The sequence below is a fragment of the Convolutriloba macropyga genome, chromosome 6, assembly GCF_964194025.1.
Source record: "Convolutriloba macropyga chromosome 6, txConMacr16.3, whole genome shotgun sequence".
Lineage (NCBI taxonomy): Eukaryota > Metazoa > Xenacoelomorpha > Acoela > Convolutidae > Convolutriloba > Convolutriloba macropyga.
This window is the reverse complement of record NC_134473.1, coordinates 60,129,622-60,151,772: the sequence shown is the minus strand read 5'-3', so window position 1 is coordinate 60,151,772 and position 22,151 is coordinate 60,129,622. Positions and strand designations below refer to the sequence as shown.

Below are 22,151 nucleotides of genomic sequence, written 5' to 3'. Positions count from 1 at the left end.
CGTACATGGTCCGTTCTATGGTAAGTAAGATACCATATATGTTTTTTATGTTGCGTAAGTTAAGTCAACCCGGATATTAATTGACAAAAGTTGACTTCACCGAAAAATAATCCTAGCATATTGTTAATTTTAGAAATTTGCAACAATCATCAAACGACTGAGTCAATGAGTTATTGCATATTGAGCAGACCAAGCTAATTTATATGCCTTGCTCTGACCGAATCAATACTCTTATTAAAAAGCGTATTGTGTAAGCCTACAGACAATAATGATCCTATATCGTGAACAAGGCGGCTCGGTAATGTGCAATGGCACATAAGGTTCCGACCCCGCCCATCCACAATTTTGTGGATGGGCGACCAAATGAGGAACAGATAGAAAAACCCAAAAATTATTTTTTGCGAATCCCAAAAAAGCCCGTCTTTTTCAAAAAATTCCGTATGAACGATAAGATAACCTCCAAAACAAATAACTCAGTGGAGTAAAAATTGATGCATTAGATTGCTGTAATATGTCAATATTAAGAGAGCGAGTCAAAACGAACAGCAAAATCAAACAACAACAACAACAAACATTAATTATATCAAAAAATTTATGTCCCTCTTAAAAACTAAATTTAATAACAAAGTCAACATACCGTCAGATAAACCTGAAACTAAACAAAAATAACTTAAAAATCACCACAAAACATATGCGACCAGTCCATAGAAAGGTTGGGTAATAATTATACAAAAAAGAACAAAAACAGAAAAGTAAAAAAAATTAACTTTTTTTTTGAAACAATTAACTTCAAAGTAATAAATACCATTAGGAATAAATTAATATTACCACAAATTTGCGATTACCACTGCTTCTATAGAAGGGCATTAGGACCTGACCTTATTCATTTTTTAGAGCGGCTAAAAAGAACAACAAAGAACAAACAAAATTTAAATTGAAACTTGCCAGAAAACGCTGTCAAAACCGTCAAGCCAAATTTTGGCACTCAAAATATATTTGATTGCGCCTTCTTCAAACAGTTATAATGTAGTACGTGGCCATTCATTAGTAAGACTAGGTAACAAGTAGACAAAAAAGCGGAGTGCTAAAGTATGTAATACTTTTAATTTTTTTTTCGAAACAAAATTACATTCAATGTCATGAAAGGCATTAATTACAAAAAGAACTATTTAAATATCGTCGTTTTTTCATGAAAAAGAAACCCTCGAGACCTGTAATTATCCAGAATATTTCTTGCATCTACAAAAAGAACGTCAAATATGACAAAAATCAAATTAATTTAATTTTTTTTGTGAAAAAGCGGTGTCGAAGCCAGTAAGGTCATAACAAAATCTTTAAAAAAAAGATTTTTGGACACTAATCCCTTTTATTCCCTTGACACCCATAATGTCATATTTGACCTGTAATCAACTAACGAGATTAGGTAACAAAAAGAAACATAAAAAGAACAAAATTGCGAAGTTAAAAAATTATTTTTTAATTTTGGAAAACGATGGGTTTGAAAGTCATAAAAGCCATCAGCTATCTGCTAATATCAGAATATCGGTTTTTCTATTCTTCCATGAAAAGCCAATGAAAGCTATCACTAAACAGGAAATTTCATACGACCGAAACGACAAAGTATAAATGACAGTTAAGACAAAATTAAAAAATTCAATTGATTTCTTCAAGAAAGAGGCGTCGAGGCCATTAAAACGATGATTTATATCTTTCAAGATTTTAATATGTTCAATTGTGTTTTAAATTGAATGCTAATAAGGTGACATGAGAACTGTCAATAATGTGATAATGTGACAAAATTAGAAAACATGAAAAACTGGCAAATATCAAAACAAACAAAAATCTAAAATCTTGTAGTATCAAAGCCAGAAAACAATAATTTCAGGCTTAAAACTGCAACCGAGAATAAATGTTAACTCAGTAGAAAGAAGAAGCAGTCTTTTTTTGCTGACACTAAGCTGGAAGTTGAACAAATTAAGAAAAAAATAGAGGAAAAGTAAATTAAGCCATTATTTATTGAAAAGTCAATTATTTTTAAAAAAAAACCACCATAAACTTTCAATTAAAAAACTAAATGAATTAGCCTGGAGCTGTTTCGCAAGCGAATTGGTTGGACCTATCACTCCTGAGCTTTGATTTGATATGTTCTGTTCTTTATTATTAAAAAAAAGTCTTTTTTTAAAAAAAAAAGACCGACTGATTACAACCCGATTTTTTTTTTGGATTGTAACAGTCCAAGAATGGCCCAAAACTACCCCTGTTAATACTTATTGTCCGTTAAGAACAATTGATTTTTCAAATGTTGTAGATATAGATAATTTCTGAGTTGAAACTCAAAATAAATTTTGCATTTTTGATAATCAACGAGTAAAGTTAGCAAAAAACGGCAAAGTTTTAACTACAAGGCACTCTCTGCGGACTCTGAAGTAGAAATAGCCCCCCTCTGAGTCTACAAAGATTGTATGAGTGTTGTTTGGGGGTGTACTGTAGGCAAATTTAATCAAAGTGGACTAAAGTAGCTTATTTCGTGCTGTTGTTGATGAAAAAGGCTAAATTTTGAAATGTTTATCCAGATTTTTTGACCAAAAAATTAAATCAAAACAATCAAAAATGCTTGTTCGTCTTCAAAAATGAAATCAACGACACTATTCTTAAAAATTATAACAAATTTTAGCAAAATTGACGAAAATTTAGGCAAAAATTCCGGAAAATGTGAATAAAAACAACGTGAATTCACTCTTCTTTTCTCAGAAGTTTAAGCCTCGATAACTCCCTGTAGAAAACGAAAATTAAAAAAATCTTTTTAATTCCATATTCTACGCTGAACGAGCTTTCTAATGATACCAGTCTCAACTCTCTACGATGAATATATCGAGCGGCGAAAATTCACTGAACAAAAAAAAAAACCCAGTTGAGTATATAGTTCCTCCCCCCTCAAGAGGGTCGGAACAATAAGAGCATCAACCATTTTCTAATTGCTCTCGAACGAATTTTGAAGCACCTATAGTAGTCGTGTGTGTTATGTAAATTTTAACCTGACTGTTTTGACTTTTAATGGTTCTAAAACGAAGTTGGTAGCAATTATATTATTCTTGTGGCCTTTTTAATGCTTGACTGATTTTTCGCTTGACTGATTTTTTGTCTGACGCTTTTAACTTTTCGTCCTCAAAAACAGAATAAACAGATAAAACCTGAGGGCATTAAGTGGCCGAGCATTTCTCTTAGAGCCTCACTAGTCTCTAAGTATGCGATTCGTGGTGTTGAGCAGACAATTTCATGGTGTGAAGGCGGTTCTTAATCTAAAAAGTTTCACCCCGCTTCCACTCATCCCCCCCAACACACTACCTCCGTCCACCCTCCTCCACATGGTGACTTGAATCCCTCGTCCTTGTCCAGCACTCGACCCCCCCCCCCCCCCCCCCCAATCCTCTCAACTCCCCCCTCTCCCTGGTCGAGGTGGCCACAAGCGCTAGTTTGAGAACTATCTCAAACGACCGGCGAGTGGTTGGCTTGGGTAGTAGCCAGCTGGGGCTTAAGGATGGTATACCATCCTTAAGCCCCAGCTGGCTACTACCCAAGCCAACCACTCGCCGGTCGTTTGAGATAGTTCTTCGGACGTAAATGACAGTTTTAAGCAGGTAGACGTGAGTGCCAGTTAGAACTCCTATTGCCAGTTGATAACCCTCCCCCAGCACCACTGTAGGATGCGAAAATAATAACATCGAATCGTTTATATATTTATAGAATAGTGAATTTTGTTGTCTGATAGATGTCTACTTGGAATCTTGGCAGAGTAGATTCCTGGTTATAATAGGTTTAATTTTTTTTCGTTTGGAGATTCCGACTCGACGTAGTGAGCGCTTCTGTTAGAGGTCTGAAAGTCTAATGAAAACTATTGACATTTGTTGCCTACTCAACGTAACAGGATTTTTATTGTCCATTAAGTAAATGCATGGACATCCAATAACGGCACTATAGAAAACCGGTGCGTGGACAGTCGTTGACGTGAGCAGTCGATGCTCTCGTGTTTCAAAAATTCACTCAAATTGGTCCCAAAACTATCTATCTCTAATTTTTCTAATCTATCTCTAACTATCTAATAATAAAAGCACTCAACGTAGAATATGTTCATTTCAGATGAGTGAAGTAATTGATAATTGAGGCGACAGAATGTGATGCAGAAAATACTCAATGTAGCAGAGAAGAATGATGCTGCCAAAACTATTGCGGCAATTCTCAGCAACGGCACTGCTTCGAACACAGCTGGAGCAAGCCAGTACAACAGAGTATATCAATTCCAGTATGATGGCTTCAGTGCAGAGCCAAACGGGCTGCGTAGCAACGTGCAAATGCTGTTCACAAGTGTTACCGGGCATCTCATGACAGTTGGATTCTCTCAACAAAACCATAAAAAGTGGCAAACGTGTCGACCTTCAGAGCTGTTTCAAGCGCCGGTTGATCGGTTTGTTCCTGATGATATGAAAAATGTGCAGAAAAATTTGGAAAATTTAGTGCGAACTGCAAATTTGCTGGTTTTGTGGACAGATTGTGATCGGGAGGGTGAAAATATCGGGTTTGAGGTGTTGCATGTTTGTCGAAATGTGAAGCGTGCTATTCCTGTGAAGCGTGCTAGGTTCTCAGAAATGACACCAGCTGCAATAAGGCGTGCAATTGCAAATTTAATAGCGCCAGATGAAAGGCTCTCAGAAGCTGTCGAATGTCGAAGAGAATTGGATCTACGAATTGGTGCTGCTTTTACTAGGTTTCAAACTATGAGACTCCAGAAGACATATCAGCAGTTGAATAGCCAAGTTATAAGTTTTGGTCCTTGTCAGTTTCCGACGCTAGGCTTTGTGGTCGATCGGTGGCGTCAACGAAGTGATTTTGTCGATGAGGAGTTTTGGAAACTAGCATTGACTCATAAAAGTGACGGCGAAAATGGTGAACAACCTTTTCACGTTGACTTTAACTGGGCGAGAGTAAAACTTTTCGACGATGACTTAGTGAATGTAATATGTGATGAATGCAAAGATGCTAATTTGGCTACCGTAACTAGAGTGGACAATCGTCAAAGATCAAAATGGCGCCCCGTTGCTCTCGACACAGTCGAGCTTGAAAAGGCGGCTTCGCGTTGGCTGAGAATAAACGCTCGAGAGACTATGGCGATTGCCGAGAAGCTGTATACTTCGGGATACATCTCGTATCCCAGAACGGAAACCAATATTTTCCCAAAGAATTTGGATCTGAGACCCTTAGTTGAGTTACAAACTGTAGATGGAAGATGGGGCAACTTTGCCCAAAGAGTGCTTCAGAATGGACCGAATCCGAGAAATGGAACAAAGACCGATAATGCGCATCCTCCTATTCACCCTACAAAGTACGCCCCAAATTTGCCAGGCAACGAAGCGAGGATTTATGAATTCATAGTTCGACATTTTCTTGCATGTGTGTCACGCGATGCAATTGGTCACGAGTGCAAAGTTGAAATAAAAATTGCCGAGGAAAGTTTTCACGCCAACGGTTTGTCAGTTATTGAGCGAAATTATCTTGAGGTGTACACGTATCATTATTGGGGTGATAAAAACTTACCGCCTTATCAAAATGGTCAGCAATTTGTGCCTTCTAAGATCGAAATCGTGGGGGGTCGCACTGTACCACCGAGCTTGCTAACCGAAGCAGATCTAATTTCACTAATGGAAAATCATGGGATTGGCACTGACGCAACACACGCAGACCATATTGAAAAAATAAAGACGCGAGAGTATTCGACGGTTGTAGATCAAAAATTTCACCCTTGTCCTCTAGGAATAGGTCTGGTGGAAGGTTATGAGTCTATAGGTCAACGAATGAGCAAACCAGAATTGAGAGCTGAAATGGAAGTTGACTTCGCTGCAATTTGCAATGGACGAAAAACAAGACAACAAGTCTTGGACGCTCAGTTGGCTCGATACTCTCGGGCGTTTACAGCGTTAGAACGAGGCGCAATAAAGCTTGAAGATGCTATTCGGAAGTATTTTGGAGGAACTTCGCAGAATGCTCTAAATGGTGGTACTCGAAGCGACCAGAACTTCCCTACACAAACCTCTGAACCAGTTCTAAAATGCAATAGATGCCCCTGTCTGATGTATCTGAAACAAAACAGACGCAGAAGTCATCCTGAAAGTCAGAATAATGCCCAGAGTATGTCATGGGAGATTTCATGTGACGGGTACCCCAGTTGCAAAGCGTCCATATACATTCCTAATTTCGCCTTGGCAGTTGAAGTCTCACCAACAAAATGTCCTAGATGTTCAGATCCGAGCAGTGATAACTCACAAGAGCTCCCAAAACTGTTGAACTTTAGGTTCAAACCGAATTCGGTTCCACCGTATTTCGGCGTTGAGTACACAGGTTGCCTTGCAGGTTGTAATTCAGATTTATTGAACTTGTTTCGAGAACACGCAGATCTTGGACCATCTCGATCAGGTGGCAGCAACCATACATCAGTTCATAGCCAGAGCAGGAGTTACAGCTCATCAAGTTCTTCACAGCAAACCGGGGTCACAGCTCCAAGACGTGGAGCTTCTGCAGGGGGTTCAATATCTCAACGAACTGCAAACACAAGTCGAGGTATGACTCGTGCCACATCTGCCAGAAGTACCAGAGTCTCTGCGAGCCGAGGCCGCGCTACATCTCGATCGTCAGGGAGATCTCGAGGAACGCGTGGAGCCAATCGTGTAGGTAGAACATCGGCGAGAAATTCTTTTGCAAACCCTCGAGATATGTCAACTTCAAACTTTAGTGAAGACTTTTCATCTCCGTTTTCAGGAGCTCAAGGATCCTCCTCATTTTCTAATAACGAGATCCCAAGGATGAATTGTCTATGCGAACAGCAAGTTGTGGAACGGACTGTTAGGAAAGATGGACCAAATCAAGGAAGAAAGTTTTACTGTTGTGCAAATAGAAACTGTGATTTCTTTTTGTGGGCTTCAGATAATCTCAACTGAGATTGGTATTAGATATAAACTGTCTTATTTTTGTTTAGTCCATGGCCTTCTCATTTTTTAAAATGAATTCTATGTTGTGCTTGATCAATGACTGATTATTTGTTTATCGTTAAAAGTTTAACAATTTAATATTTGACAGATATTTTATTACGTAATCCATTTAACAGATTCGTTAAAGTTGTCTGGGAACGTTCTTGTTTCTTCCATCAATTTTTTGATCTTCAATAACAGAAATGTGGTCTAACTGATTTTCAAAATGTCAGTTTGAACTCTTTCGATTTTGTGCATTGAGGAGAATGTTGCCCGGCCGTTTTTCTCATACTTCAATGGCTTAATTAGAAAATCCTAAAACTTCAGTTCCAGAAAATTAATTTTAAATATGTTTCCTGATATTTGTCTGCTTAGTATTGTTTCCAATTTTGATAATTAGTCAATTGAGAATACACTAAATGATTGTTTTATTTCAAGTACGCAAACTCGAATGTGACGTGACATGCGAGTTTTAAAATCTTTACGTGTGTTGCATTAATTGCTCTGGGTAACAATTGTGCGTGTTTTGTTAATTTGGTGAACAGACAAAACAGTGTCAGACCAAACATTCCCAGACAAAAGAGTCCTCAATTGCAAATTAGTCCCAGACAAATTAGTCCCAAGCAAAATAGTCCAAAGAAAACAGACGAAAGTCCCAGACAAAACAGTCCCGCTCAAAGCGCTCGTCTAAACAGATCAAAAAGAAAATGCAGCATTGATCTTGAAAGAAAGCTTTAAAGTCGGAAGTCGCCGTCAACCGAAACGTGAATTGTGTAGACCTGATAGAAGACCTTTGGAGCTGTTAAGAATGTCCCATCGCAGAACCAGTCATCTGATTGTTTGAGCCAGTCAATGGCTAGCAGAGTTGCAAAACATTAATTATCATTTTGTCTTGGGGACCTGAATCATAATGCATGAACTTCTCACCACTATGCCATTTGTAATAACTCTGGAACCTCAAATCCTTTCAGCGACAAGGGCTCATTTGTGGACGATTTTGTTGCCGTGTTCTGTGAACTGTCCTTTGGATTGAGTTGGAATATTGGCTGCTGTTTCTCTACTGATGTCTTTTTGGGCCGCAAATATTGTTTGGCGGGGAGTCTCGTTAGCCATTGCTGCTCTGTCTTTCAACGCCGAGCGGAACCTCCTTTTCAATATTTGCTGGATCAGGTAAATGGCTATGAACTGTGATATCTTCGAATTGTTCATTGCGTAGCCTGACTCCGCCGTTGCATTTTGTAATACGGCAGCGCCATCTGTAAGTTGTCGGTGCCTAATTGAACCATAGCCTTCTAAGTCCAGCAATTACGATTTTTTGTTTGTCTGAATGAATTCCATTTTAACAGTTTGCGTCAAAATTATGAGGCCAAACATCTTAAGGCACTCTCTTATATGCTTCCTAATAAAAAAATCTGTCATTGAGTTTAACAACTAGTTTTGCGTCCACTCTTAATACTTCGATAATTTGATTCGGTTTAGCTTAATTGTCAAAATCTTAAATTTTGCGACTTTTTCTGGGACTATTTTGCAATTCAGGACTGTTTTGTCTAGACGCGGTGAATTTAAGTGATTGATTTACGCAAGCAAAATTTTCCATTGACGCAGCCCAGCATTTCAATCGTTTGTTGATACTAGCCGTTTTCGAATCGCAAATGAAATCTGACTCAAAATATAATAATTATGAATTCAGCTCACCAGACAACTCTGTCTATTAATGTTTTTATCCGGCCTAGATTTGTTTTTTCAATTACATGGAATCATCATGTCTAATTGCTCTCGAACTAAATTTGAAGCAATTATTATAAACGTGTTGATCTTTTTATGCAAATTTTTCGCTTGACCGTTTTGACTCTGAGTGATTTTTACGTCCTTTCCTTTTTCGTTTTGCGTGATCTAAATTTCTCTCATTTACCAGTATCAACAGCTGATCTCAAGTGGCGACAATTAAGTTCTGAAAATAATTTAAAAGGGCGCAGCAATTGGTGTCATTTTCTCATTTTAAATTTCATTAGTATATATAGTGGTATATAATACCTCTGATGACGTCATTTGAAGCCCCCCTTTAAAGATGTTATTTTACCAACTCTTCCCCCCCCCGACTGAAGCAGGCTGCAGTAGATTCGAGCTCCCATTAGTCGGTCGAGAGCAATTCTCCGCCGTCAGTCGGTTATGTTCTATTATTCTTTTTAATTAGCACTTTTTATGACAGTGCTGGAACAAATCTTGGAGAATAAAAAGGGTAAAAATTGATGCGTTTTTGCCTAAACAAAAGGAAGGGCCAAGCGGGAGAGTTTGTTAGGTTGGCTAAATATGAATGAATAATCTGGTGGGCAACTAAGTAGGGCAAATACTTAGACAAAGATCGGTGAAAGCATATTCTCGGACTTAATTACGGTTCATTTGAGCTTTCTCCTGATACTGGGAGGATAAGCCCGAATTTAATGGGGCATGGTACAATTACTGCGCACTTAATGTTTTAGTGGTCTCCTTGTTTTTAATGAATCGAGACCAGTGATAAAGTGTGTTAAAAGCAGTAGTCTAATTAAATGTAGTCGCGTATGACAAAAAGTGTTCTGAACTCAAATATACCGTAATTCAACTGACCAATATCAACGTCTATGTTGACGTACAGCGAAGTTAAGGACATAAAAGTCAAGTTCATCAGTTAATTTAAAAGATAATCAGAGGTTGAAATTAGATGTTCAACCCAAATTTTTAGGGTTATTTGCTTAACAAATGAAGCTTGTAGTTGATAGCTCCGAGAATAAGTTTTTCATATTATTTTCATGGTCTTTCATGTTATTATTTTATTACCAATGCTCCATAGCCATAATTGGAAAGTGATTGTAGAATAGAATGTCACTGCTGAGCAATTCTTTCAAAATTTTGTTTTTGTGGGTATATGCGATGTTTTCTCCCTGAAAAACATTTCCTCTGAAAAAGTCGGGAAAGATGGAATCAGTGACAGGAAACACTTTTTTATTCCCCTCGTAGAAAACTAGCAGGTTAACTTAATAGAAAGTTTAAAAAAACTTTGAGTGCACCGCTTAATTTAGTTTCCGAGTGAAAGATTGAAAATATAAACAAGAAATACTTTGTAGTTGGTGTTCGGGTTGGATCATATGCTCCCAGATAAAAAATAGTTGGCTATTGAATGTTATGTTTGTTAAAAGAATCCAAGTTAGCTAAATTTTCGGCAAACTCCTCTCAATTTTTTGTGATAATTCTTGGAACTGTTTGGTTGTAGTAACAGTGATGTACAAATAGATTGTCATCAATAAATCTTTGATGACCGATTCATCAGAGATCATCTATGCTCCATTATGGATATCCGCCCAAAACAGACCTTCAGTGGTTAATAGAAGGAAATGACAATCAAAAAGTATCAAAGAAAAGCAGTCGAAATTGAACACAAAAACTATAAAAACTGAGAAATGATGTTTTTCATCTTAAAGGCTTGCATCCTTTATTAATTAAAATAAACAAAAATGATTTCCTGAGTTGTCTTGAGGCTGCCAATGCGACATAGCTGGATTCTCTAAGATATTAAACCGCCGATTTACAAAGTGTATCAGATCTAACAAAACAGTAGATAGTTCGCTGTAGATTTTCTATTAATTTGTTCACCTCTAGATTACCCTGTTTTCTTTGGTAATTAATTGATAAATATTCAGTTAATGTAGAATAACTGACATGCTTTTTAGCTGAACCAATTAAAACTACAGTGCGTTTAGCTAAACCACTTGTAGTTTCGAGAACTAGGTGGAACTAGGTAAGGTAGTCAGTCTAGATTTAATGTTTAAAATAAAAGCATGTATAATTTTTTTTTCCTTTGAACTACTAGTTTTTTTAATCAATAACTTTAGATATTTTGTACATATGAAAGTGTTTCACTGTCTCGTAAATTGATTTGAAGTCGCTCATCCTTGAATTACTCTCATCTGATAAAAACAGATTTTGACATGAGACAGATTTTTCAACAGTTTGAAAAGAGAGGATAAACTGTTAAGGCCGAAGGGGTGCATTTCTGTTATATCTTTTCTTGTTTCAGTGAAGTGGAAACGGCTCACTGACGTTGCTGAAGAAGTATAATAATTTGGTCTTATTTATAAATTGTCTTATTAAGGTAATTAATTCTGTATAGGAATCAAAAATTGATCATAGCCAGGAGCAGATAAGCTTGCTTGTGAATCGGTTGTTATTTTAAAAAACACTCATTTTAACAATTTTTAAGTTTTAATACACATCACAGCAGTTTGATCTTTTTTGGCTACTAGTGAAGCTCATCTTTTTCAGCTGTTTGCATAGTTTTGCAAGCCTCCTTGTTTTATTTAACAGACACAAAATTGTGTATATTAGTTATTTAAATTTTTCTCTGGACTCTGACCATTATTTCAATGAAAAATCACGGCAATGATTAACCATTTCTTACTACTGTTAGTTGTCACGAAGAACTCAAATATACCCAGAAACGAAAGCTGTGAGGATGTAGATATTGTTTGTAAAGTTGATTTTTGCTGAAGGGTTTTCCTGGAGGGGACAAAAATGTGCATTGCATCACAGCGTTTATGCTAGCTTATACCAGTAAAGCCCTTATTCTATTACAGCCCCTATGCTAGCTTTCTTGAGCTTGTGTTCTGCTGAGCGAGGAAGCCATAAACTTAAGTTGAAAAAATTGTTTTAACCAAAAATGATGCAGTTTTTTAATAGTTTTTCGTTCAATGATGGAAGAGTCAGGTTAGAGTGAATGAAGAAAAAAAGAGTGAATACTGCAATTTTTTCCAGTTCGTCATTTTGATTTCTCTTTTAGGGGCAAAGAACTTTTTGAGCTTTGCATGTGTGTTAATGGGTAGATTTCAACAGTACAAAAAGTCTTTGAAGTCGAGAAGTCTTTGAAGCTTCAAGAATTTGAGAACTTTAGTAGTTTTGCTAATTTAAAGTTTTGAAAAGTTTTTGGCTTCGTCTCTGTCCAGCTAGGCTTCTGTTGTCCTGCGTTTTGTTGATTTTGGCTGGAGACAGCTGGTGGTGAGGAAATAAGTATGACAAAAAATAGTAATGAATTTTGCAATAGTTTAACGAATTCTTTAATTTTCTTGATCCTGCCTTTTTAACCTAGAATTTACCCATCAACATTTTTGTTTCTAGACATTTAAACCAGGAATCTGTAGACAATCTGTATTAATTCTCCCTAATATTAATTTTGACACCTTGTGTTGCTTTTTACTCACTCTGCCTTTATCGCGAGTTAAATTTCTGTTAGTTGCCAAGTTTTTTCGTTCCCGCTCTATTACAGTTTTGATAAGAGACATGATTTTCCATACATGAAAACCAAGGTGTCTTTAATGTCGGGTTGTCAAGTCAAGGATTTGTAAAATTTTTCTTTTAATGCTGTTGAAAGTAGTTCAGGACTTGTCCTGCCATTTTCTTTATTTTATTTTCGAATAACAGTTGAAGCAGAATTGTGTACAAGTGCAATGCACTTGTAGTAAAAAATATTTGATTTCAAAACCAATTTGAAATATTGGTTTACCGAGAGTAGATTGATAATCAGCTGCAGGCGTTTTTCCGACCAAATTGTAAGTCCATGTGCTTGTAAGTCCGTAAGCCTGATTTTTTGACGATGATGGTTTCAATTCTAATTTTAATTGAAGAATACGAAGATCTTAGCACAGTTTGCTCAGTCGCTCTCGAACGAGCAAGTGTCATGCGTTGTTTTAATGCAAAATTTATGCTTGAATGTTTTGAATTTTCGATCTACTTTTCCATCCCTGTCTTTTTGAGCTTAGTGGTTTAAATTTTCTGCTCATTCACAATTTCAGCAGCCGAACTCAATTGGTGGCACTGTCAAAATTGGTTTCATTTTTCATTTGAAATCTGATTGGTAGCGCATACAAGCTGTTATAACATCATTTGCAGCCCTTTAGTGAACCTATCGCTCCGCTACTAATCCTGATGTCAAAGGTCTACAAATAATTGTATTGATAATGGGTGGATTTTCAGAGCTATGTCATCTCGTAGCGATAGCAACAACAACAGTACAAGTAATAAGAATTACCGGTCAAGGGATAAAAAAGAGAAAAAGAAAGCTTTCCGAAAACAGACTAACGACTACCTTTGTGCGCTGGAGCAGTTCTGCAGACGAGCTCAAAATGTCGACAACATGCTTGAAAATCTGAAACCGTTCTCAACATACAACAAAAACGATCTCACATTAACCTTAAGTTATATGAAGAGTGAATTGTTCGACGATTCGGTACGCGATGAAATATTTTTGATATTTGAACAGAATATGCGTGAAATGTATGAGAAATCTGACGTTGGTTGGATCAGGAAAGAAAAATGGGAGGAACTATTTGACTCCGATGCTCGCTACATTTTAGCCAGAGGTGAAGACGGTTTGCTGCATGGTGAGTATAGCATTTTATCCATTCATTTTTTACTTTTTAAAATTTTATAGTACCACTTGTTATTTGCTAAAAACAAAAAAACCTTTTTTTGATTCTGATTGAAGAGAGCTGGAATTAAAGGTACTATAAACTTTTTTTTAAGAAAAAGGAACTAAGCTTCTTTTTAAGTTAAAGGAACTAAACTTTTTTTGATAAAGGGGAGAATTATCTTCATCAAATTTTAAATCATTATTCTATAGTTGTTTAAATAAATTACCTGGTCTTTGTTATCAAGTTTAATTTCTCTAAAGGCCGAAAAATTAACGATAAGTGACTATCGTAAACTCGAAAAGTCAGTTCTCTCAGGCGAACAAAAAACATTATAGGACACCACGTGGCAAGCAAAAACGGTACATAAAAAGACCATACGTTTATCAATTTTCGCTCAAGAATAGTCTACAGCCAAACCCGATACGACTTCCAGAAAGATTAATACTTGCCTCTATTATCCAAGAGAATTCTAATCCATAAACTCGAAAAGTCGGAAATTGGAATAGAGTTCTCTTGGATAATAAAGGCAATTCGTAATCTTCCTTGAAGTCGTATGGGGTTTGACTGTAGACTATTCTTTAGGGAAGTTTGATAAACGTATTGTCTTGTAGTGTACCATTTTTGCTTGCCCCAGTGTGTCATAGAATGTTTTTTTGTTCTTGGTTTTGTGTTCACTCGTTCACAATATCAGGCAGATCTGTTGTTATCTTCGCGACGGTTTATGACTGAATGTCAACAATGTTTGATTATTAGTTTGAGCCCCTGCCTGTCAGTCAAAAGGAATTCGCCTGACGTTAGACGGTATATGTAATGTTTTTCTGATGCTATGATCTTTGACAGGGTTTGTCTTGTGAGATTTTATCTTTTGATTTGTCTTTCTCCCTTTATGTTCACTTCTCAATTTCACTTTATCAGTAAGTGAATTTCACTTTACCTGTAATAACAATTATTTGTTTGTAATATAGAACAACGTTTTATGTTTCGTTTTTTCTCAAAAAATATTGATATCATAGGTAATTGTCTGTATTTTGTTATTTTTCAAACTTTTTTAAGAATTAGGGGTTATTTATATACCAGGCTTCTTTAAATTGCTCTCGAACGAAGTTTGAAGCAATGAGTGTAAACGTTTTGTTTTTCAGCTTTATTTTGAAAAATTTTTCAAAGCTTATGTTAGTACCAACTCTATTTAGAGTGTTACAATTAATATCACTGACGATCGTTAATTATGCATGGAACTATTAGACCATTGGTCAACTCTGAAGAAAACGAAAGTCAGTTCAACATTAAGGGCTCAAGCGACTTCTGTATTCCTGTATTTTTTGTAATGTTTTCCTGTATTTGGGACAAAAACCGATAAGCGGGTGACATGACAAGTAAAATAATTGAATTTTTTAAATGTCTGTTTTTACCTACCTTGATTAATTGCCTTTCAATGAGAGGGGTATAGCACCCAACGTTTATATCAACTCGCCCCAAAAAGTGGGGAGATCTATACAAGTCGAGTAAATTGGGCGACAATTTCGCAGAATGATTGCTTAAATATTGGAGCTGATTCACCCAATGAGAGGGGAGTTGTAAACTGTTTGATGATCAAATGAAGTACTGTAATTCTGTTTCGCAGCCATATTTAGCAATTGCCGGTATGTTGATTCTAATTTGATCTATTTCATCATATTCATTTTGTTTCGTTAACTTAATTAAATGTTGACTTTTGTTAGTACAAAATAATGAAAGATATACAGACGAGGACGATCGGTAATGTGCGTTTGCACATAAAATAGTATGTTACCAGGACACACTCGTACAAATACAAATCATTCTCTGGAAATTCCCTTGCTCCTGTTACGAGCGAGAGAATACCAGTAGAGATAATATCATTTCCAATTCCAAGATTTTTTTTGCCATACTGTTTTTTTTAATTTGACTGTTAACATTCAAGCCGTAAGTTTCAAGACAGTTTAACGGTAATGCTCTGACGAAAACAATTTCTGTTTTATGTAAAATTTCACCGCAAATGAGGATTTTCAATAACAAAAAAGAATATAACCAATTAATGTGCGATGAATTGCTGTCCAACGATTGGCAAGTGCTGGTTTTGGTTTAGCTATTTTATGCAAAGGAAGGTCAAACTCACTTTTCCTGCCAAAGAAAGTAACCTTGTCTATCTCTAATGCTGAGATGAAATAATTTTGAAGCAGTAATTCTGACAAGATCTCTAGGAGAAAAGATACAATCAAAAATTTCTCATATTTTTTGAATTGAATCATAAAGCAGTTTTAACGATTTAGTTGCCTGCACTGTCTGGAAGGCCTAGTTTTATTGAAAAAAGTGAAAGTGAAGAGAGAAGTAAAAATTGTACGAAAATGTTACCAGAATCATAACACACGCCATGCAAGCTAGAGAATAGTTGCTCTTTTTTCTGCTTAGCTTTTCTTTGCTCACTTTGTACATTGAGACAACGTATTATCTTGAAGCAAACATGAATGCTCTTTTATTACAGCAAACTGAAAAACTTGTTGAATCTTTACAGAACGATTCCTTATAAAATATTATGGGAAACTTACTCAAATTATCTATTGAAAAAGACAAAACAATCGAACAACTGCAGGCCAAACTAGGCGAATTAGAGGATAGATTATTGCAACAAGAAAGATACACCTCTAAAGATTGTTTGATATTTGAAAATTTGCCGATGAACCATTACGATAAACTTGATATGCAAACACAAAATTTTTTGAGACAATACCTAAATTATACTGTGCCACTCAAAAACATGAAAGCCTGTCATTTACTGGGATCTTGGAAAAATTCAAAATACCCCCCCCCCCCGCAGTTATCGTAAAATTCATTTATTTTGGGGAGAAAGATGAAAATTATGCACGACGGTCAATGCTTGGTAAATTTTTCAATCCGGAAAACTCTCGGCCGATTATTATTAAAGAGCGTTTACCACAAAAAGACAGAATTAAAGCAAATGGCCGAAAAAAACGGTTACATTACTACAACAAAGAATTGTCAGGTAAAGGTGTTTTATAAAACCCAAGAAGGGTTTCTCAGGTCTTGCGCTTTAAAAAAAGAACAGTTAGATAATGAGAACAGTTTTATTATTAGTCAAAGGAAGCGACAATTTGCACAGCATAGGAAAGATAATGAGTTTAACAACAATAGTACACAAGTATCACAAACAACTCGTTCAAATGTCTGTTCGAGAAACGTTATTCCTCAGGCAACCAATATATCAAAATCTTGTCTCAAACGTTTACGTTCATCACCCAATGACGACGATGGATGTGCTGCTCTAAGAGATTATTTACATCTGCAGAAAACAGCGCGACATGAAAATATATTGTGTGAGGTGTCTAAAACGTCATCTCAATTTAATATCACAGCCAAGTAGGAATCAAAAATTCGGATTAGCTGGCAGATAATGACAACGACAATTGTTTAAGCATATTTCAAAATCAGAACTTTGATAATTAGTACGTAAGCCACTAAAAATGTTTTTAGGTTTGAATATTATATCTCTTAGAAAAAATTTCGATGAGTTGCTGATTCTTAACGATAGCTTGAAAGAACCACCGGACATAATTGCACTAACAGAAACTTGGCTTAGTTCAAGTGACCCGTTAGACTTTTACTGTTTGCAGGGATTTCAAAAATTGTATCAAAACCAAGAACAATTGGTAAAGGCGGCGGCGTTGCTGTATTTTTGGAAGGAATTTCATATAGCTTGATAGATTATGAAACGGATCAGGAAAGTTTAATTCTTTCAATCAAGGAAAAAAATAAAGTGAAGGGATATATCTGTTCTTTACCGACCTCCTTCAGCAAATCTGGATAATTTTTTTGAATCAATGCTCCATTTTCTGCAAACCAAAATTTCGAAAACCTTAATTTTTGGCGATTTTAACATTTATATCTTGGAACAATCAACAATGAAGACGAGATATTGTGAAATAATTGAATCGCTTGGATATCGAATCCAAAATAATGAACCAAATCGAAAAACAAATCTCACTTCTTCTTGCATAGATCATATCATAACCGATGATGATTTGGTTTGCGAAACTTATGAAATTTCTATCTCAGATCATTATCCAATTTCGAGTAAAATTCCCTTTTGGGTGCACTATATTGACCAAGAAAGAATTATAAAATACCGGAATCTGAATCAAATGACTGACCAAAAACTGCTAAACTTTTTGTTTTTGTTAGATCAAAACTTGAAGAAAAAATCAACGGAATCAGTCGATGGCAAAATTCAGTTTTTAGTATCGACAATTATGCAAACTCTAAACAGATACGCGCCAGAAAAAAATTGGTTATAACTAAAAACAGATGTCCCTGGGTTAATAAAGAAATTAAGAATCTTCTTAAAAAACGCGATCAAGCCGGAAATGGGTTTCGTCTGATAAACCAAAAGATAGAGAGAAGTATGTTTCTTTGAGAAGTGAAATAACAAGCTAAATTAGAAAATCAAAGCGAGAATATTTTTCGTGGTTGACAGAACAGAAAAATAGCAAAACAATTTTTGATACCTTAAAAATTCTAAAGATACAAAAAGAGACGCAGCAAGATGTGGATTTGGACGCTGACCTTTTTAATGATAATTTTTTAACTATCGGAGAAAAAATTCTGTCTCAAATTCCTAAATTACAGCAACGCCAACGCAGTTATTGTTTCCACAAATCATTTTATATGCGTAGTACAAATGTACTGGAAGTCTTGTCCATTGTAAGAACTTTGAAAAACTCTATGTCAATTGGTTTTGATCAAATCACTAACATGGTTCTTCGGTTATGTTTACCTGTAATAGTTGAACCGCTAGTTGACATTTTCAATGATTGCATAAAGAGTCATACGTTTCCGCAGAGCTTTAAAATTGCAAAAGTGTTGGCACTTCATAAAAAAGGTAACATGGATGCCCCCGAAAACTATAGACCAATAAGTTTGCTGCCAACCATTAGCAAAATTTTCGAAAAAATTATTGACAAAGAATGGTTAACTTCATCTTCAAAAACAAACTCTTTTCTTGTAGACAATTTGGATTTCGCTCAAAAAGATCATGTATTCATGCCATAGCTGAAATAACTGAAAATATAGGATTGTCTATGAATAACGAAAACCCTTGCGCATCAGTTTTCCTTGATACAACAAAAGCTTTTGATACCATTGAGCACTCACTATTACTCAACAAACTAGAAATTTTTGGTTTTAGGGGCCATTTTAAAAATCTTATTCAGTCCTACCTCAACAACTGCCAACAATATGTTTTCTTCCAGTCCAAGACCTGTGAGATAAAAAATATTAAAAATGGTGTCCCACAGGGCTCTGTGCTAGGCCCACTCCTCTTCCTAATTTTTGTAAATGATCTGCCAATAAATATGCAAAAAACGGAAATCACATTGTTTGCTGACGATACCAACCTACTTTGTGGTGGAAAAGATATTGAAAAAAATCTTAGATAGCATTACGGAGGCGATATTATGGTTCAATGAAAACAAACTTTGCGTTAATTCTAAGAAATCTCAGTTGATGTTTTTTGGTAAAGACTTAGGACTTAATTTGAACCCAATTTTATCAGATTGTGAACTACAAGAATCTGTAAAATATTTAGGTATAACTCTTGATAGAAAACTGAATTTTGACTTTCATATTTAACAAACTGTGAACAAATTAAAAAGCATTTGCGGTGTTTTCTATAGCGACTATTATCCAATTTCAAAATTAATACAGTTTTATAAAGTTTTTGCTAAGCCCGTGATCTCTTACGGTCTATTGGTTTTTGGCTGCACAAACAAAAAGACTAACAAAAATTGATATGAGCCAACGAAAAATTTTGCGAGCCATCTTCTATCGAAAGCGGACAGATAGCCTTCAACATTACTACAGAAAACACAATACTCACTGTTTTTGACTTATACTTTCTTGAACTTCTGAAGAAAACTGTTGAAGAAATTGCAAAGAGATCTCCTTGCTCTTTCATTGATCTTGAAAACGTGTCATCCTGTAAATACCACCCACGGAACCTCAAAAAAGGTTTAAGGCAGCTCAAATTTAATAATGCAGCACTTGGAAACTCACTGCGGTTAAGGCTGACTAAGACTTATAGTTTTTGCAAATCGAATTACCTTTTCCCTGAGATATTGAAATTCAAAAAATGAATTTGAAGCAGCTCAAAAATTTTGTAGATCAAATTTTCCAAAACTACCTTTTCGACAGTAAGTCTTTGTTTTCGTTAATTTTTGGCTGATTAGTGGCCGAGGTACAAACTAACTCGTTCTTAATTTTCTGGAAAGTAAAATTTAATTGATGAGTTTTTCAAAAGGGACGTCACCTAAACGAGCTGTAAAGCTTATCTGACGTACCTCTTGAAAACGTTTATAGTTATTAATTGTAAACTGTTTTCAAGGAGCTTAATTCAATTCAACTCAACCTTTTAGAATACTCCTTTTAAAATATATTTGTCTGGGAATTGTTCGAAAAAATACATCGAATTTTTCGAAAGAGGTTTACCGATTAATTTAAAATGTTATTAGACGAAAATAAGAGTTAAAAAAAATCGGAAACAAATTCCAAAATCGAGTTAATGTAAAAAATTGACTGAAATTGACTAAAATTGACTGTGAAAAATTGACCTGAGTTATGGGAAAGCGTTGAAAAGAAAAAAGAATATAAATTTGACCCTTCACGAAGAAATAATGCGTGATTGACGGTGTATGATATCAAAGACAAAGTTTACTTATACATAGTTTTGTTTTCTCAAAGAACGTGAAGTAGTGACGTTCTATTTTCTTGATGATTTGTGTTTTAGTACACTTGAGGATTAGAAAACAACAAAGGCAGCAAGAGTTTGTCTCAAAGAAATTTTTTGTGAAGATATGAAACTTCAGCCCACAAAAAAATCTTCAAAGCAGAAATCGATCATTTCCTTCTGAACGAATGAAGGAATTATTTGAGAAGCGTGAATAAAAACTATTTGTTTACGCGCAGAAAACATCAAAGGATTCGTAGAAGGCCGCTTTTGTCTAGCAGTTTTGTAGTTCCAAGGCTGCCTTTGGTGAAAAATGTTGGTTAAATGATTTCATGAATTTTCGGAGATGACAAAAGTCCGGAGTCTTTTTTTCGGAGATGACAAAAGAGGTTTCGGAAAACATCATTGTCAACTGTGATTTCTGTAAGTTGAATGCAGTTCAGTTAAATTGTTCTGTAGTAAGATTTTTCTCAAAACAAAAAGTTAGTCAATCCGTATGAAATGTTTCTGAATGGTTTATTTTAAATTTCTTGAAGCCCATCCCTTCAAGACTTGGAAATACAAATACGCCTTTTGTTTAGCCTGTATACATTGTTCAAAGATAGTTTTCTGGATGTAATATCAAAACAAAACTAAGAGAGGGTTAATTTTTCTTTCAAACTTTTTTAACCTATTTGTGATACATGTGTCTTATGACATTTGATTTGAGCTTTTTATGACCCAATTTCCCGAACCATTCGAAATATGATATATCAAAATATACTTTTTACATATTATATCTATTGACAGTACTTCCTCAAGCCAAAAGACGCGAAAACTTAATTTTTTAAAACTTCAACCGCCAATATTTCCTCGAAATAAAAATTTAAAATTATCTCAGTTTTGTGAACTTTTTCAATGGTATGACTTTTGTATTTGTCCCCAAATGATTTTGATCGGCCAAATTTTGATCGGCCAAATCATTTGTCCCCAAATGATTTTGATCGGCTAGACAAAAAAGAACATACAAAGTTCCTATCGCCCATTCCATTGGGTTTTGGAACAACAACGCTCTTTTATTGTACTCTTAAAATAAATGCTGCTCCTACCTAAGTTTTAAAAATAGGTTCTGATTGAATGAAATCATGTTGTGTACAGTTTGATTCGGTCTATCATTACTTGTTTCAGGTTTTGTCCATTTGCGATTTGTTGTGGAAGACAACCAAGACGTGCTTTATTGTTACGAGATTCAGGTCAACAAAATTAGTCAATCGAAAGGACTCGGAACCTTCATGATGAAAGTTTTGGAGTTGATTGCATTTTACAACGGGTTCAGCAAAATAATGCTGACCGTTTTTGATATCAATGAAGAGGCCAAAGTGTTTTACAAGAACAAATTGGGATATGTTGTCGATCCCTTTAGCCCCGATGAAGAAGAAGAGTGTGACTACGAGATTGTCAGTAAGGTTATTAAAAATAACCCGAAAATTGACAGACCCAAATTACCCGAAGGCCTCACATTAACCAGTTGATATTTTAATAATGGCTGAAACTGGGTGGCCTAATGGCAATTTTTCTTTGTCTGAAGGAAAAACAGATGTGGATAATGTCTTAATTATCTTTTTAGTTCGTCGTTGTCTTATTGTCAGTATTTGATTAATGAGTATTTGTTAATTGAAATATTCCAATTCCCACTTTTGAATTTAGCAGTAAATGTCTCAACGCGGAATCTATTAATAGCTGCATCGTTAACCTAAAACAAAAATGACTAACTGCAATTTAAATGATTATACAAATCCAGTTATCTTCAAGAGGACTCTTCCGATTGAGGGAAATTAGCGGATTTATTGTTTCAACCCTCCGAATTAGTTTAGTGGCTAAGCACTTTAAGTGGGAGCCTGACTGTTTTTGGTTTTTGTCTAATTTAGACATTTTTAGTTTTTTTTAGGAAAATGAGACAGTTTT

At 35.5% G+C, this 22,151-nt stretch overlaps 2 protein-coding genes across 2 annotated transcripts; both read left to right on the top strand.

Annotated features, from left to right (window-relative positions):
• Nucleotides 1-4,141: 4,141 nt before the first annotated feature.
• LOC142341814 (DNA topoisomerase 3-like) lies at nucleotides 4,142-7,128 on the top strand. The gene has a single exon (XM_075393057.1). It carries the CDS (start codon nucleotides 4,176-4,178, stop codon nucleotides 6,984-6,986), a length of 2,811 nt encoding a protein of 936 aa, XP_075249172.1. The 5' UTR covers nucleotides 4,142-4,175; the 3' UTR covers nucleotides 6,987-7,128.
• A 5,867-nt stretch (nucleotides 7,129-12,995) lies between these two features.
• On the top strand, nucleotides 12,996-21,880 carry LOC142341103 (N-alpha-acetyltransferase 40-like). Its single transcript, XM_075391983.1, has 2 exons — nucleotides 12,996-13,423; nucleotides 21,375-21,880. Exons 1-2 carry the CDS (start codon nucleotides 13,021-13,023, stop codon nucleotides 21,716-21,718), a joined length of 747 nt encoding a protein of 248 aa, XP_075248098.1. The 5' UTR covers nucleotides 12,996-13,020; the 3' UTR covers nucleotides 21,719-21,880.
• The last annotated feature ends 271 nt before the right edge of the window (nucleotides 21,881-22,151 follow it).

What these genes read in the sequence shown, in the direction of transcription:
- LOC142341103 (XM_075391983.1), top strand. Translation starts at nt 13,021, where the DNA reads ATGTCATCTCGTAGCGATAGCAACAACAACAGTACAAGTAATAAGAAT. An exon ending in TGAAGACGGTTTGCTGCATG is followed by an intron (nt 13,424 to 21,374) that starts GTGAGTATAGCA and finishes TACTTGTTTCAG; the next exon opens with GTTTTGTCCATTTGCGATTT.
- LOC142341814 (XM_075393057.1), top strand. Translation starts at nt 4,176, where the DNA reads ATGCAGAAAATACTCAATGTAGCAGAGAAGAATGATGCTGCCAAAACT.